The sequence below is a fragment of the Ictalurus punctatus genome, chromosome 23 (assembly GCF_001660625.3).
Source record: "Ictalurus punctatus breed USDA103 chromosome 23, Coco_2.0, whole genome shotgun sequence".
NCBI classification, from domain to species: Eukaryota; Metazoa; Chordata; class Actinopteri; order Siluriformes; family Ictaluridae; genus Ictalurus; species Ictalurus punctatus.
This window is the reverse complement of record NC_030438.2, coordinates 20,129,623-20,148,467: the sequence shown is the minus strand read 5'-3', so window position 1 is coordinate 20,148,467 and position 18,845 is coordinate 20,129,623. Positions and strand designations below refer to the sequence as shown.

Genomic DNA, 18,845 nt, shown 5'->3' with positions numbered 1-18,845 from the left:
AGAAATAAACTGTAAAGGACAGGGCGGTGTATAAACGGAGGGCGGGCCGGTCTGTCCGTCTGTCTGCAAACACACACCTCATCTGATGGAGGATTTATCCTGCACTTATTATTATTAATATTATGTATTATTGAAATATTTATATTGACGTAATTAAGCGAGTCAAAATAGCTCTTTATTCTGATCGCTCATTTCCTGTCCCCTGCTCTCTGTGCACGTCACCTTTTATGGAGTTTTGTGGGCGTCGCTACATGCAAATGAGGTGTGTCAGGATTATGTATATTTTCGAGTGAGTGGCTCGGCAGCGTGACAGGCTGCAGTAGAGATCGCTAGCGTAGCCAAACACTGCAAAAAATAAAAAGAAACACAGACCCTTTCAGTGTTTATCATAGTTTTGTTCTTTATTTATTTGGCAAGCAACATTTTCATTTAAACATGAAGTGCATACATTAGATTGGTGTGTTGAGGCTGAGAACAGTGTGTGTGTGTGTGTGTGTGTGTGTGTGTAAATGAGGGTGTGGCAGTGTTACAGCGCGCCCCGCTGGCACCGACACTGAACCGATTCAACATTGATGAGATCATTTTACGCTTTTTTCAAATTTTAATTTTTTTTTAAACTCGTACTGGAATGTTTCATGCAGAAAAAAGTCTTGCATACAAATTTTACAGACGTAAATAAAAACGATTCAGATCTCGGTGTCATGCAGCTTTGTGTCCTCGCGTTAGATTTTACACGGCTAACATTATTAGCATTACACTCGGTACTTGAGTGGCTTTACACCCTTTATATCCACTGAGAGAACTGGCAGGATGTAGCTTTATGCTAATCGCTAAATGCTAGATGCTAGCTGCTCCAGATGTTTATTAGTTGTTGGTTTTTTTTAGCTTATTTGTGCTTCATGACTTCACGCAAACCTGAAAACCCGATTAAAGGGATAGTTAAACCATGGTCAAGGTCAAGCTAACACGGCTAGCAATTAATAAAGGCTCATTATGAACGGTTATGCTAAACGACAACATGCTAACTGGCAGTGCTAGCTGTCATTTGTTTTAGCCTATAAAGCTTTTACACACGACTGAGCTAACTGGACTGGACTGAGTTCAGCTACATTAGCATGCATTAGCATCATGTTACTAGCATTAGCATTTGTTCGCCATTTTTAGCCTTTGCTAACGTTTCACAAGGTTGAAATATCCCTTTAAGATAAGAGGTAAATGGACTGAGGCAGCTGCATTAGCATCGTGTTGTTAGCGGGTGCATTTCTCGTCACATTCCCTTTGCTAACATTTCTGTTTGATGTTGTTTATTGTTTTTGTCATTTAGTACACATCATGATTATAATGAAATAATTAATCCTACAGTCTTATGCTAACATGGCTAGTGATTTTTATTCAAGCTAATTCACAAAGGTGATGCTAGGTAAGTCGCAGTGTTAGCTTTTGTCCATCGTTACCCTTGGTTTAAAGATGAAGTGTCTCTTTAACATGCAGCGTGAGGTTAGCTACATTAGCATCTCGTTGTTAGCGTTAGAAGTGAAGATCGTTAACGTTTCTGATGCTCATTAACACTTCCGTACGCTTGCATATAAATTCCGTATGTGGAAAGAAAAGAAGAAAGAGTTCAGATAAATATGTACAGCTCGTGTTAATACAATTCTACTGTGTGACTTATACATTTATTCATGCTGTGCTCTTATATTGGATATTATATATTTATTTTATTTCATTTATTTATTAGTCCGAGCCCCTGCTGTGCGTTCAGTCCGTACATCTCTGTACCTCAGGGCACTATTCAGGGCTCTTCGCTGAAATGAAACGCTGCCATGTGACGATTCTGTGCAAAAACACGTCCGTGTGCTCGTCTGTTACAGCCTGGGAGGAAGGAGGGATGGATCTCAGGGACCAGGTGGAGATAAATCAGGTGGAGATAAAAAAGGTGGAGATCTTCTCCTTGGTGAAGGTATATCAACTGGAGACAAACCAGGTGAAGGTAAATCAGGTGAAGGTTGTCGCCATGGTGAAGGTAAATCAGGTGAAGGTCTTCTCCATGGTGAAGCTTCAGAGAATTTATGGCCCTGAAAATCAATCCACGGTCAGACGGATTAATTTATCATGTACAAATAGTTTATTTGATAATTATTATATGTATTTTCATTTCTTTGATATTTTATAACATATAAATGATTACGTACACCGATCAGCCATAACATTAAAACCAGTGACAGGTGAAGTACACTGATTATCTGGTTGCCGTGGCACCGGTCGAGAGGTGCGACATTACACTGTCAGTGAACAGTCAGTTCTCAAAGTTGACGTGTTGGAAGCAGGAAAAATGGGCAAGTGTGAGGTTCCGAGTGACTTTGAGAAAAACTGTGACGGCTAGACGTCTGGGTGAACCAGAGACTGGGTCATGGGCTCCCAAGGTTCTGCGAAGGTTCTGCGAAGGTTCTGCAAGGAAACCCTGGGTCCTGGCTTTGATGTGGATGTTACATTGACACGTACCACCTTCCTGAACATTACTGCAGACCGAGTTCACTCAGCTCTTCATGGTGGCTTTAATGTTCTGGCTGATCGGTGTGTGTGTATTTAATACAATATTATATCATATAATGCATTTTAAATAAGAAAATAATAATGAATAATGCTGTAAAATAGCAATAATAATAATAATAATAATAATATTACTACTAATAAAAATGTGTGTGTGTGAACAAAGCTGGTAAACATACCTGTGTGTGTGTATGTGTGTGTGTGTGTGTGTGTGCGAGTGTGTGTTACTCGGCCACAGCCACACCGGTGCAGTTATCTTTACTCTCAGACGTGATGGCTAAATACTCGGCCCTGGGGAGAGGAGAAAAGTGAAGAAGGTGAGTTTATCAGGACGCCGAGCCGTAAACACGCCGAATACGTCAGCAAAGAAATGTCAAATGAATAAATAAACATAAACAAGAGAATAGACAATAAAAAAAAATAAAAATTCTGTCAAAGAAAAACAGTAAAATGTACAATAAATAAAATCATAAATCATTCGTAAATTATTCAAATTGTGCTGCATTTTGTTTGATGTTAAATGAAATGTAATTCAACTGAATAAATCTATTGTTTAACATTTATTAAGTATAAAAAAGTACAAATAAATCTATAAGTGTTGAAATGTACAGTGTATTATATGTGCAGGAAAAGAAATAGGAAATAAAACGTAGCATAATTCAAAGTAAGAAATATAAAAAATATAATGAACAATAAACAAAATAATGAAACTGCAAAAAAAATAGATTAAAATAATTAGACAAAAAAAGTACATAGAATATATATATATATAATATATAATAAACACAACTATGTAACTGATTACAAACAGAAATGTACATTTCAGACTTTATTAGTAAAACTGTGTGAGTGAGTGTGTGTGTGAGTGCGTGTGAGTGTGTGTGAGTGACTGTGTGCGAGTGTGTGTGTGTGTGTGTGTGTGCTTGCGAGTGTGTGTGCGTTCCTCACGCGCTCTCTCTCAGTGCTTCCTCTCCAGCGGCGGCGATTTTCCTGTAACAGTAAACCATCTCCACCAGTAACCACAGCTGCAGCCCGATGATGGACACGTACATCATCACCTCCGACAGGATAGAGGCCAAACCACGGGTCTCTACACACACACACACACACACACACACTTACGTCACGTGTATATTTGACCCTGTAACGATGATATCATTTCTGATACACTGTTCTGAAACCTGTCAATCACTAGCTTCCTTGTTTTTGCCTTCTGAAATAAGCTCCACCCATACCGGAACAGAGCTGCTCAGCCCCACCCCTTTTCCCAATAACGCAACTCAAACATGGAAGTTCTCGGCAGTGCACTTCTCCCCGTCGCGTCGTTCTCACCTTTAGCCACGACGTTGATGGTGATGAATTTGGTGGCGTTGGTGCGAAACTCGTAGTAGTCGAAGAAGAGCGTGCGGTCGAAGTAGCAGCGGTACGTCCCCGTGTCGTTGTAGGTGATGTTGAGGATGTTTAGAGATCCGTCCTGCAGGTCCAACGTCTTTTTACTTCCCACCCACTCGATACGGTCCGTGAAGCGTTCGTCTATCACGTTGCCCATCATTTCGCTGTAACTGTAGATCTGTAACGCAAACCAATCACAAAACACAGAACACACAGCGGCCATAAGAGTCAATCAGAGTCAATCAGAGAGTCAATCAGAGAACCTACACCGAGAAACCTCATGACTTCATCACCGTTATATCACACCACTGACTGGTCAGAAGAGGAGGTGGTGATTCATTCTCTAGAACAGCGGCTCTGACAGTAGCGCAGCTTTACATTAATGCGTTCGCTCTGATACATTATCGTTTCCATAGTAACCGCTCGTTCGCAGGGACGTGTCCGGCAGACGCTCCACTGATAATAAATGTGTGTAATCGTTGCCGGATCTTTCTTTTAACTTTATGTTTGGATTTAATTTTCTCTTCGGTTTTTGATTTCGATTGTAAAGTCACTCACGTGGGTGAACTCGCTCTCTCCTTTCGCCATGAAGAACCAGTCGACGGTGGCAGTGGCGTCCACCTCGCCGCGCATCTTACAGGAAATGCAGCCCAGCTTGAAATCTTTTCCGGCCACGGCCTCGGTGTCCGAGTCGACCTCCACACACGCCGCGCTGCTGAGCCGAGCTACGAGCACAACACACACTCGATCAGTGACTTAAGACACAGACATGCACACGTACACACACACACCCCCCACACACATACACGCACGCACACACCCCCACACGCACACACACATACACCCCCCCCACACACATACACGCACGCACACACCCCCACACACACACACGCACCCCCACACGCACACAGACATACACGCACACACCCCCACACACACGCACGCACCCCCACACGCACCCCCACACACACACACATGCACCCCCCCACACACATACACGCACACACCCCCACACGCACACACGCACCCCCACACACACATACACGCACGCACGCGCACACACGCACCCCCACACACGCGCACACACGCACATACACACACACACACACACATTAAATCTCTCTACTGCGTGTCTGTGGACCTAAACTCAAGCCGACCGGACTTTTAACCCCACATTAATAAGACTTTTATTGATATTATTAATACGTATATTACAAACGTAAATCTTAGATGATTGATGACGTCTCGGAAGTCCGGTCAGCTTGATTTCCTCCTCGTCCACCTCAAAAATCACTCAGATGTGATCACTATTCATGTGTGTATTACAGAACTGTTGTTACCCATCTATTACTTTCTCTCACTCATTCTGGGGTGCAGGCATTAACAATTCTCATCCTTTTTTTCAGGGTGTAACAGTTTCTCGTGCGTGCTCCTGTCACTCGGAATAGTGCATGCTGGGATAGACAGAGCGTATTTTATTTCCTCTCACATTATGTCTATAAACTGGTCCAAATCATCAGATTTCAGGTGCCAGGAGCCAGACTGTACAGAGACACACACTTACCTCCATCCTTACAGTCTCAACTCACTTCATCACTCCATTTATTTACTATTTATTCACCAGCTGAGGGTCTGATCACTCCAGAGATCCTGTCACTTTATTCTGCCAGTTATCAAAAACGCATTTTATTCGGTAGAGTTGTATTACTGAAGAATCAGTGTTTATCTGGATGCATTAGATTAGGTTTTACACAAGAGAATAGTTTTCGTTCAACAGATCAGGTTGTACTCTTTAGATCCGCTTTCACTCACTAGGTTAGCTTTTCCTTTCTAGATTAGGTTTTACTCACTAGGTTATCCCTCACTCATTAAGTTATCCTTCACTCAATAGGTTCGATCTCGCTGGCTATGAATTAGCTTCCGCTCGCTTAGCTTAGCTTTGTTCAAGCGCATTTTAGTGGGAACGTAATAACATCAGCCTTCTGATTGGTGAGGGTGGAGCGTTACCCAAGATTAGCCCCACCCACTTTACATTGTTTTGAAGTTTATGTAGACTTTGTACTAGTGTTTGATAACTGATAGACTCTTTTTCTAATCCAAGATCAATATCTGGTCATTTCTATTAGTATAATTATGATGTAAACAGAATGTTGGAAGAGATCCCAGACTGTAAGGCTCCTCTGCTAGAGTCTGGACCCCAGCAAGTTTATCCACACTACTCATTAAATCTCCCTGGGGGATTTTGAGGGGAAATAAATTGTTAGCGATGAGCGATGCTAGTGCGCATCAGTCTGCAGCGCTTCCTCTATGTTTACAGATTTACTGTCATATATAGATGCAGGTGTCTATATATGTGATGGAGGTTGCATACGAGGAACACACCTGCATCTCCGAGTGTTCTACCTTCAACCTCTGACCTCTGGATGGGTGTTTGGTTCTTTCTTTGAGGACACAGATCACACATGGTACACAACATCAGCATCACCGCAATCAGTGCTATTACAGTGACTAGTGACTAGCGCTGCACTCTTGTAGCACTATGGATCAATCAGCGCTGATTTCCAGCTTAGCTTAAGTGTGTATGAAGTGTGTAGACGTTACGAGGAAAGGGCCTTGACGGCGGACAGCAGGAGGGGAAAAAGAGAAGGAAACAAAACAAGAGCAGAAACACAGCCATAGCTAGCAACATTAATACGGCAAGAAGGAGAGGAAGAAATATGAGAAAATAGTGGGTTAGCAAAGAGTTGACCAAATTTACAGTCATTAAACTGACTGTGGAGAAACATCAATGTGCTTTAACATTTCTATAAATACTGTATGGGTTTCAATATACATTTCCATAACCATGCCTAGCATACAAGGTCTGAATAATTAGACAAATTTACCAAAAAATGGACACTCATAGCTAGTAATTAGCATAATGCTAACCTCAAGATGAAATCCTTTCACTCTCCTTTCAAACTGTTTGTCATAAAATAGCCTGCTATGTCATTTGACACTGTAGATATGCTGTTTTCTACTGTAGCTATGTGAAAAACAATGTCACCCATTTTGAATCCAGGAAACCGAAATGACCTCATGAGTTTGTGCTTCAGAAATTTGAAGCTGAACTGAGAGAACACCGTTGCTAGGCATTTAGAAAACAACTTGACACCGAGCATAAGCTAGATAACTAGTTAGCTGGCTCATAGCTGTTAAGTACATCAACATTTACCTCAGATGTGTTGGAAAATTACTTCATAAATACTTGGAAAATACTTTGTTTGAGCAAAACTGATTTAGATAGCATGTAGCTTTTTACACAGGCAATGTAAAGACACTGTGATAGTGGAAACAAGCTGGAACTGTCGGGAACATCAACATTTACCTCACATATGAATAAAATTGCACTGTTAGCTATGTTAGCAAAACTAAAGAGTCAAAATGTGAACATCAAATATGTCCACACACACACACACACACACACACACACACACACACACACACACACAATGGCTGCAGCTGGTCGATCTGTAAGGAAAGATCTGGAAGCCCTTGAAATGTTTTACCAGAGACAGTACAAAATAGAGAGGGAACTTGAAAAGGAATACACAAAAACTGATGGGGAGAGAGAGAGAGAAACACAGGAAACGACAGAAAGAGAGAGACAGAGCGTCTCAGTGAAGAGGCATGGCTTCTATATCTGTCAGTCCCGTGGCCTCTATATGGGTCTAGCATTACGTTCAATTCTAGCATGAGTTAATACTGCAAGATTGTTCAAGAAATACGCATTAATATTAATATTCATAATTTTACTAGCAACTTTAGTTAGTTGTCAAGATTTAAAAATCATATTCAGAAATGTATTTAATCGACCTGACAGAATTTCTGACAGGATTTTCATCATAATCACTGCTATGGCTAGCTAGCTAACATAAGCTAAACTGTCAGGATTCTGCCAGGATTTTTATGTCATATTCATAAATGCTTATGATATTCACTGCTAATGCTAGCTAGATGGTTAACCTGACAGGAATTCTGACAGGATTTTCATCAGAATCAATGCTATAGCTAGCTAGCATAAGCTAACCTCGCAGGATTCCTGACAGGATTTTTTTTTTTTGTCATTTTATTAATTGCTTACAATATTCACTGCTAACACTAGCTAGATTGTTAACCTGACAGTATTTTTTCACCAGATATTTAGCATTCATATTCATAAATGCTTACTAAATTCTTTGATAACGCTAGTCACCTGGTTATCTTGTGCTAAACCTGACAGGATTTCTGACAGAATCTAAATCGTATTTAGCCGGTTGGTTAATATGAGCTAACCTGACAGGATTTCCTGTCCAGGAGTTCCAGATAACATAGCTAACTTTACTCTTTGTTTTATTACACAATCTTTTGAATGTTGCTCTCAGCCATTTATCAGATGTACAAATAAAAATAATATTAGATGTTCATGTTTACTAATAAGGAACAGCAAAGGATGAAGAACAGAGCCTATATAGCACAGAGACAAGATAAATATATTAACTATGCAGTGTGTGTGTGTGTGTGTGTGTGTTAAAGACAGATAAAGAGGGAGGTCATGTTACCTAAAACGACATTGACTATTTAATATTTTACCAGTGAGAGAAAATGAGCCTTCATTTGTCCTTGTCTGCCCTTGGACAGATTTAACAGGCGCAGACACACACACACACACAAACACACACACACGTACATTCCCTCCCCCAACCTCTTTCACACACACACACAACACACACACACACACTGGTGTTTGGCAGATGGAGCAGAGTGTCAATGAACCTGCGTCACTGCGGGCTGAAAACAGAGCGGTGATGGAAAGTCATCCATGGTCACAATGCTTCTCTTTCTTTTTCCTTTCTTTTTTTCTTTTATCTTTTCTCTTCTCTTGTCTTTCAGATGCTGCAGCTTGTTTTCCCCTCTCTTTTTTTATTGATTGTTTTGAGTAACATCATAACTGTAAAATTTCAGAGTAAACAGCAGATTGTGGATTCTGAACATGTTTATTTACTGTTTGTATTTACTAAAGTTTAGCTTAGTTCTTTTTTAAATTATCCATCACTGTAAAATTGTAGAATATAAAATATTATAATGTAATTCATTCATTCATGAAATAATAACCCTCCTGTCATTAACACTTTGTTTTATCCAGGAAACCTGGCCCGGATTTGACCACGGATTTGAACAATTGCAAAGGGATTTGACCCTTGCAATTGTTTCTTAATTGGGTCTTGTTTATTCACACCTGCTCCTTGTAATTAGTCTCCCTAGGTCTCGTTAGTTTATCTTAACATCTCGAATCACACACTGTGCTCTATATGTATACACTAATTCAGGAAACGTGTATTACTGTAGCTAAAAAACCATGTCTTTTTGAATAAAGGCTACACAAACACAGCCAGAAAAATGGTCAATTCCACTGAAGGAACCATTTCAGGACTCCAGAACCATTTTTATAAACTTAGGAACTTACGGCCTCTTGCACGCGCAAATAAAGGAAGATCATTTCTGTAAATTAGTGACAGTGATGTTCAGGATTATATTAATCTAATATCATGACAACTCACACACTGGGACGTGTACGACAGACGCGTCACATAAACAGATTAAAAACGTGTGTAATCGTTGATCTGGTGACGTTTTCTGTAGGGAGAAATGTATTTATTTATCATTTATGGAAGGAGTCTCCAGTGTCAGCACTTTGTAACAGTCGGAGGTAAAGCTGTCTTTTAGTTTTCGGACATCTTCAGGACAGAAGAGTTTATGCTTCTTTTTCTATTTTCTCTTATTAACTTGAATAGAGAGAGTAAAGAGAGAGAATAGAGAGCGAGAATAAAGAGAGGGATGGTGAGGGAGCGAGTGTTTATAGCTGATATAACGTAAGAGAAAACAGGAACTAACTCACTACACCAACGTTAAAAGTAACTAGAAATGGATAAAAAATGTGACAATGAAAAACTGTAATGGTGGTCGGTACAATTACTGTGGTATAAGAGGAATACAAAACTAAAGAAATAATCAACTTTGATATTATTATTTAGCTTCTTATTATTTCTATAATTTAATGAGTAATAAAAGGGGAATCTTCCTCACACTCTCGTACATAGTAAAGTTTTGTATGTCGATCTAGAATATTTATTGTTTAAATGCAGTAAAAAAAATAAGTCATTATTAACTCTAGCTGCCTGCATGATGCTGCAACTTGTACAGTGTGTTTATTATATATTATTAAACACAATTATTCCGTACATTTTTGTGTGGTGTGATAAGAATGATGGAGTAGCACTCAGAAATCTTTATTACCAGTAATAATGTACTTATAGAGCTTTATGTGTGTCAGGCTTTTAGGTTTTTGCGGTGTGTCACGTCTCAGGGGCCGACTGGAGAATCCTGAGCTGCTCTCTCTGTTCAGGATTTAAAAGCTTTTACGGAGCGTATCGACTGAAACGCTGATGGCCGGCTAGTTCTAATCAAAACGCATGGGCTTGAGTTGGACGAGCTTTCATCTGGCTGTGAAGAAAAGAGCTGACACGATGAAAAGCTGACACTAAGTGACGCAGTTAGCATTGCTAGCCATGATATTAGCGAGCTAATGAACTCCACTCTCCTAGCTCTGGGGGAGAAACAAAAAAATCCTAAAATTTTGTCATTTAACAACTTTAAACTCACATTAATCCCCACTCCGTCTGTTATACAGTGTTTCACATGCTGGAAAACAGTGTCACACATCAGCTAACGTTTGCTAAATTCTTCTATGGCAGAGTTAAATACTCCATTTTGGATGCATCGCTCCTTAGAGTATATTGCGTGAATGCTGTGAGGTTGATACTTGATTAGTATCCGACACCTTGACGTTCGTTCAAGCCTTTATTTTAATCCTTAAAACTGATAATCGCTGTCATTACTATCTAGCTAACTTAGCGAAGAAAGGGACCATGCTAGCTGCTAAACCCTGTTCTAATGAGGCTACTTAGGTCTCATCTCCCATTTCATGTATTTCATGGTTTCATGTAGTGTAATAACCAAACTCAACACAATACAGTAAGAGACGGGTAATGTTAAAATTTTATGTGACGTAATCATAGCAGCTAGCTAGCTTTAAATTCTCTACACAAACAATGTTTACGGAAGCAGACACACAAAAGCCTGAGAGCAGGTGTGTGTGTGTGTGTTTGTGTGTGTGTGTGTGTGTGTGTGTGTATATATATATATATATATATATATATATATATATATATATATATATATATATGTGTGTGTGTGTGTGTGTGTGTGTGTGTGTAAATAGAGATGGAGTGAATGGGATGGCACTAATATCAGGCCTTTTTTTATAAACTCTTTTATTTCTCCAGGTCAGTGGGCGTGACATTACAGTAATATAAATATGAATTTTAAAAGGATGATTCATGTTCATTAGACGAACTAAAACACTCCGAGACACATAAAGCACCGCGATGGAAAAATCCACTTTAGCCTCGTTTCTCTATTGTTCCTCCTACAATAAACGTTTACTATGGATCATTCCCATCCCAGCAGAACAGTGCTATTTAATCAGTGAGATTTTCACTCGTAGCGTTAGACAGACGGATAGACAGACAGATCGATCGAGCACTTTACTAATAAACATATTCAGCACAAATGATTAATAACATATAATACTGGATATAAAGTGAGTATAGATTTATATATTCTGTCTTCTGAGTAAATGTGAAAGTGTCAGTGCAGTACTGCAGTATTAACAGTATAAAGTGAACACGGCCTTAAGTAGGAGAGGGGGGGGGGGGTGGATGGATGACTATCGTGAGAAAAGTACCAAAAGTACCATTCTTCTTTTTGTTTTGGAAGCATTTAACAATCAGACTGATCCCCAAGACTGCAGACAAACCTGTTCCGTCACTTCCGCAGCCCAATATATTACACGTCACTGTTTTTCTGATCTCACTCATATTGTTCTTATTCTATCTTATTCTTCCTGTTTTATTTCCAAATATCTCTTCATCTCTGTTCTAAATATTTATTTATAAACCACAGTCGAATCATATGAAAAAACTGAATTTTCTGTTGCTGTTATTCCGGAGGAATGTCTTTCCGTGTTGAAAACGTGTGAGGGAGGGAAACGATGTGTTTCGGTGAGGCGTGACGTGCTCGTATTCTGCGTGCTTTAACAGCCAGATCCTCTAAACGCCGCTCCTCGCAGGTGCGCATCTCTGGAGCAGATTATAGACCGTGGAGATGTTCTCCCGAAAGCCCAAACACTTCATCCCAACTCAAATCTTCGCATTCAGACACTCAAATGTCGTCTGTGCAAAGTGCTTTTTTATTCAAACACGCATTTTCTGTTTCCAAAAACGCGTCCTAAAGCTGTTCCAAAGCATACCCTCTACCACGTCTCCTCTCTAACACCTCACCGCCCTCGTTCAGCATCCTATCTCTACTTTACAGGAAAAGGAATGACAGAATTCGCTCTATCATTAGGAGATCGCACGTTTGACTCTAAGACAGGAAAACTGACCGTGTGGTCTGGGTGGGAGGGGCATACTATCTCTCACCTGTCAATCACAGTGACACTAGCCAATCATGGGTGTCTGTGAGGTCATGTACTGTATGTGGAAGAGGGCAGATAGCGATTTCCTCTGGGTGTGTTACACCGCGCTGTAACGCAGAACGAGCAGCAGTGTGTGATGTGTGGAAATAATATTTACATCCAGGGCGATTAGAGAACTTGTGAAACGAAGCGCATATCGAATCTGATTAATAACCTAAAAGCCTAGCGCTCAGAAAGGGTACTAATGGTACAGGAACTGCACCATTCCTCGTCACTGGGGTGGCACCATCAAGCGTACACCTTTTGTACTTTTAGAGTGTACCTTTTACATAGAAAGGACTTTATCCACATTTCCAGCTGACAGATACATAAAGGTACTCAAAATAAAAGCGTCAATGAAAGGTACACTTCCGTACCCTTTATTCAGCGAGCGTATGAGTATTACAGCCATTCGGCTACGACCAAACCGGTCAATAATACAGAATACGTACAGAACAACACTGCAAGGCAAGAAAATTAGCGGGGTTTTACAGTGGAAAGGAAGGCTTTTATTTCTTCGAGGAAAGAATGGAGACGCTGATCTGTCCGGAGCGATAACGCGGTAATAAATCTATCATGATGCCTAACGAAACTCTTATTACCGTGAGATAAGACGCACTTCTGAGTGGTCAGCGAGTGTGAGTGTGTGAGTGTGTGTTGTCCAGGATGCAGTAAAACCCTCAGTGTGACAGAGAGCATCTTTATCGCTTACTGTAAAACATAACAACACAGCTATTGTGAAAACCTGAGCGAGCGGGAAACTCCGTCAATGCGGCGTTTATTGCTCGCAGAGCGGGACATTCTGTCCCTGCGATATTTATCGCACGCCAGGAATCTCTGTCAATGCGGCATTTATCGCTCGCCAGACTCACACACACACACACACACACACACACACACACACACACACACACACATGTCCAGAAAACACATGTCCAAAACACAGATCAGAACAGAGATTAAGAGTTCAAAGGTCATGTTCAAGCCTGTTATTTGTCATTTACAATGAATTATTAACTCACTTTTATTTCTTGTTAGTGAAGAAACTCAGACAGACAGAGACACGCAGACAGACAGACAGACAGACAGACAGACATGTGAAGGTTATTTGGTAAGAAATAAGTCATACAAAGTGGGTAATTATGTATTGGCACCCTGTAGGGATCAATGTTTTTCACGCTGAGTTTTTTTTGTGTTTATAATGTACAGGTCGTACTGAACATTCGGTTTTGTAAGTGATATACAGTCATGTGAAAAAAATAAGTACACCCCATGGAAATTCTTGCCTTTTTTTTTAATTTTTTTTTTACATATTTGGACAAGAAAACTTTTGATCCTCTTTGAAACGGTGCCTGTTAATAAAGTTGATGCACTCTATCAAAGGACAGTTAACATTGGCATTTTGTATTAATTTTCACATTTTAAATGAACAAAAAAACAGATCAGTCACATGGAAAAAGTAAGTACACCCCACGTTTATCACACATTGAAATCCATAACATTAGAATCAGGTGTTTAGGGATTAGAAGCCTTCTAAAGCCCATGCTTCTACAATCAGAACGAGATTGCACAGATTTGACCTGCGTGGGAGGCGTGTCAGGAAAAAGCGTCTGCAAGACTACAGTTTGCCAGTGAGTATACAGGCAAAGACCAGGCCTTTTGGAATAATGTGCTCTGGACAGACGAATCAAATATAGAGTTGTTTGGTCACATTAACAGCAGACATGTTCGGTGCAGACCAAAGACAGCTTTTCAGGAGAAGCACCTCATACCGACTGTGAAGCACGGTGGTGGAAATGTTATGGTTTGGGGTTGCTTCACTGCCTCAGGGACCGGACAGCTTGCATTCATTGATTCAGCTATGAATTCTGCATCATATCAAGCAGTGCTTGAAGATAACGTGAGGCCGTCTGTCTGAAAGTTGAAGTTGAACTGAAAGTGGATCTTTCAACAGGACAATGATCCTACTCACACGAGAATATCCACCAAGGAACGGCTCCAGAAGAAGAAAAGGAGGGTTATGGAACGGCCGAGTCAAAGCCCGGATTTGAATCCCATTGAGATGTTGTGAGGGATTTGAAACGGGCAGAACATGCAAGAAAACCCTCAAACATCTTACAACTGAAAGAATATTTAATAGAAGAGTGGTGTAAGCCTGGTGGACAATTATGCAAAACACCTACAAGAAGTTATTTCTGCTAAAAGGGGCAATACTAGCTTCTGAGGCCAAGGGTGTACTTACTTTTTCCACAGAAGAATATCACATCTATTAAAAAAGCTCATTTTCCTTTCAACATCATTAATAGACACTGTTTCAAAGAGGATGAAATGTTTGCTCGTCCAAATAGGTAAAAAAAAAAAACCCAACAATTTCCAAGGGGAAACATAAGAGTTAGAAAAGGTAAGGGCTCTTCGATTGTCCCTTTGTAGGAACCCTAAAGGCTCTGTGTAGAACCAGAATGTTTCTGTAACACTCAAGGGGTCCAAGTAGAACCTTTTTTGGAAGATAAGAACCCTTAATTATCCAAAGAACCCTTTAAAATCCTTAATGAACTAGTCAAACGCCCAAGTGTGCACCAAGTACCAAGAGCAAGATGTTAAATTCTAAACTCCTGGCAGGTTCTAGATACTCAGAAGAGAATAAGCAATAATTTGACATTTGTACCGCACACGTAATTCATATTCATATACTTGTTCGTGTGAGTAGGAACACACTTTGTTGTTTGTCGGAAATAATTTTAACAATTTTAAATAATAATAACTTTTAACAACTTTGTTGTTTGCGTTTTAGTGACACGCCTACCGACAGCCCAAATACAGATAGCCTGTTAGCAGTTCCGTGCCACTGAACTACAGCAAATCCAGGGAATCAGGGTGCCAATATATAATTCGATCTGTATGAATTATGTCTCACTTTTCCCTGCGTAGATTATGATTTAGGAAGCTGTTTATCCAGCGTACAGTCACTCACCCTGTATGACACACAGCAGCAGTACGGAGAGCCACATCATCTGGACTGCAGGCATCTTCACCCAGGAGAGGAACACACACATATACACACTCACTCACAGACACGCTGCTGTAGATCAGAGGCTCTCCGAGTGTGTCCCAGGATGCAGCAGTGGAAGAGTCGAATCCCCACAGAGGAAGTGTTAAGTGATGCAGTGTTCACTTTCTCCACGTGGTCCTGCAGTGTTTACCGTCCTTCAGTGCACTTCTTGTTTACTTCTGCGTTAGCAGCGCTACCTTCAGTTCCAGTGCACTTTAGTGACGAAGTGCTCACGACAGCTTAGTAAAGGAGCGTTCACTTCGGCGATGCTCTTCGCCTGGCTTATGAATCCACAAGGCTTTTTTTGCTTTTGTTTTCTTTTGTCTAGTTTAGTTTTTTCGATGCTGTGACTCTCTTTTGTTAGCGTTGTGTTGCTAGCCTATCCTTATCGTAGCTACTAGGTTTTTGTTTGAAAGGAAAATGATCTGTCCAGAGATGGATCTTTACGCTTTACAGCTTTCCTTATTCTTAACGGAAGACTTGAACTTTTTGAGGTTTGTGATGTTTAAGAGAAAAAGAAAGTCTGTGATGAGTGCATAGCATGGAAGATCGTGATCGGATCGATCGGGAGGAATGACGAGCGTGAGAAAGGAAAACCTGAGAAGAGGATGAAGTTTATGAAGATGTAGATGAAGAAGATGTCCCACAGTGACTGATTGAGAATGGAAGATTGGAAGTGTGGATCGGAGAACTTTTTTTTGTTTGTTTGTTTTACACGTCTTTGGTTTCACGTAGCCGATACATTCCAGTGAAATGCTTGCTCTTATTATTATTATTATTATTATTATTATTGCTCTATGAAAATGGACGATGAGTGGACAAGACCTACATGAAGACCTAGAAGTGTACGGATTGTTCCATTTTAAAACTTACAGAAACGTCCCGAGAGTGAAGACGTGTGCCGACATAAATATTTAATCTGTTCTCTACCCTTATCTTTTTTTAATGAGTATAGATGAGTGCGTTCAGGTCAGACAGATTACAGTAAGGATTCTTCTTCTTCTTCTTCTTCAGTGGTCCACCTCTGCAGCTTCAGTTATCCTTCATACCAGATGGTCATATGATTGGATGATTCACAAAAAAATAAAAGCTTCTCTTTCAATCAGAAATCATTCATTAAGTCGGAATAAAAATGGTACAGTACGCATGAATTATGCATTCAGTTCAGTAGAGGCTACATTCCATCATCTGAATCATTCAGTCAAACTTGCATGTGTTGTAAAAAATAAAGATATATAAAATGAATGCAGTGTGTCCTTCAGTCCTTCATGCTGCCTACCTTGCACACTGTGCATGTGGATTTGGGACAGAGCCGCAGGATCTCTCTCTCTCTCTCCTATTCCTATCGTAGCTCCTCTCTTTCCCCCTTAAAAATCCGGTGCTTTATTAAATATTAATGCAGGAGTAATATTTCTTTTCTTCCAAAGCGTTTATTTCGTCCTTGAATGAAGCCAGTGTACGCATTTCCAAAGATCCGGACGGAGGAGGGATGGCATGATGCGAGGGGAAGGAAGGATACAGCACTGACTGAGAGAGAGAGAGAGAGAGAGAGAGAGAGAGGTGGAGGTGGAGAGGGTGGGGGAGGAGTGATGCATTGCAGCAGTGGGCTGGAAAACACATGAGCAGATGTAAAAGAAGCCCTGCAATATGTCCGTCTGTTTCACAGTCTGTATTTTGGCACTGCTCTCAGCCAAATATCAACCACAACAAACCGGAAATCCGGCATATATTAACTTATATCAAGCAGCTACACATAAGTAGACACATAATCTCTAAATAACTAAATATGAATAGCGTATGATAATAATCATCACCATAATAATAATCATAATAATCATAATAAAACAGTGGGACTGATTTATATGACAAAACCCTCATTATGATGTAATGCAGGTTTCACCAGCAGGGGGAGACATTCTCACGTTTTCCTCTTAGTGTTATACTTAGCAGCGGTTCTGTTTTACGCATGCGTATTACGGCTACAATACAATACGATACAATACTCAAAATCAGTGGTCACCAACCCTCTTCCATGAGAGTTGACCTATTTCCTTATGAAGATCATGTTGAAGCACTTGATTGGTTTACACAAGAACCAATAGTGTTTGAGATACACCATGCCACACCTCCATCCAATCCAAACAAACTTCACAGTAGCTTATCGAACTGGCAAACAGTGAAGAAACAGCAGTAGATAAAACGATATTACTGACGTTTACTCATGGAGACGGTGTCTAAAGACGGAATTCTCCCTCAGACAGTCAGCAAGTCGGTAAAACACTCTTCGGAAAAGTCACACAAACTCCGCCCTCTTCCAAATGAATAAACTGCAAACATTTACATTCACATGGAGAGCGGAATAATAACACCGATGAAATGTATTTACTGCTAAGTAACATGATGCTACTGTAGCGCAAGACATGCCCTCGGGGGCGGGGCATATACATTCTAGAGAGCATTTAATTGGATGAACACAACACGAGTACAGGATGAGTCATCCAAAAAATTTCACTGTTTACTGAACGTGTCAAAATATAAAATTAAAGACAGATTATCTTAAAAAAAAAACAAAAAAAAACAAAACAGTGTCATATTGGTGTCCATAAGAGTAAGGGAGAAGTCCAAAAAGCTCTGAGACACTGATTTTGTTTTTAGAGAAAGCAATGATTTGAATTCATTTATATCTATAATAATACCAGAACACTGCAGTTTGGTTTATCTCAATTTTCCCTTAATTTATTTATTTCATATTTATGCATAATTAGTTTCTTTTAAAATTAAAAAAAAAAAAACAAATCCTGAGTCTTTACCCTCTTTATTTTATTTTTTTATTTTTTTATTGCGAATATACAAAAGTAAATACACATACACATGTTTACAACTCACAACAGATATTAACAACAATACAAATATAACAAGTAAACAAAGAGCCAGGGGGAAAAAAAACAAAAAACAATTTTTGTGCAAAAAACAATTTCCCTCCTTCCCTCACTTTTATATACAACACACAATCTAAAAATATATATATATTAAAAAATTGTAAAAAGAATAAATATTATACATTGTACACAATATATAATATTTCTGATATTATTTAGCAGGATTTTAAAGCTTTGACATTGCTTGAGGTAGAGAGAGTATCCAAGTAACATTTTTGTAAAAAGTCTTTACAAAAAACAATAAAGACAAATACATGTTTTACAGACAAATACATGCACTTGTGTATAAAAAAAACCCCGTGGCTAGAATAATAATAAA

General features: G+C 39.8%; 1 protein-coding gene across 1 annotated transcript; it reads right to left on the bottom strand.

Annotated features, from left to right (window-relative positions):
• Nucleotides 1-380: 380 nt before the first annotated feature.
• On the bottom strand, nucleotides 381-17,127 carry scn1ba (sodium channel, voltage-gated, type I, beta a). The gene is made up of 6 exons (XM_017452856.3): nucleotides 15,510-17,127; nucleotides 4,501-4,667; nucleotides 3,883-4,120; nucleotides 3,499-3,640; nucleotides 2,730-2,841; nucleotides 381-2,075 (listed from the first exon to the last, which is right to left on the bottom strand). Exons 1-5 carry the CDS (start codon nucleotides 15,589-15,591, stop codon nucleotides 2,775-2,777), a joined length of 696 nt encoding a protein of 231 aa, XP_017308345.1. The 5' UTR covers nucleotides 15,592-17,127; the 3' UTR covers nucleotides 381-2,075; nucleotides 2,730-2,774.
• Nucleotides 17,128-18,845: the final 1,718 nt, after the last annotated feature.

Bases quoted from the DNA above. Each gene is read 5' to 3' on its own strand.
- scn1ba (XM_017452856.3), bottom strand. From the start codon at position 15,591: ATGTGTGTGTTCCTCTCCTGGGTGAAGATGCCTGCAGTCCAGATGATG. The intron at 4,121-4,500 runs GTGAGTGACTTT...TTTGCGTTACAG, and splicing joins GAGAGAGCGAGTTCACCCAC to ATCTACAGTTACAGCGAAAT. The intron at 2,842-3,498 runs GTGAGGAACGCA...TCCTCTCCCCAG, and splicing joins GAAGCACTGAGAGAGAGCGC to GGCCGAGTATTTAGCCATCA.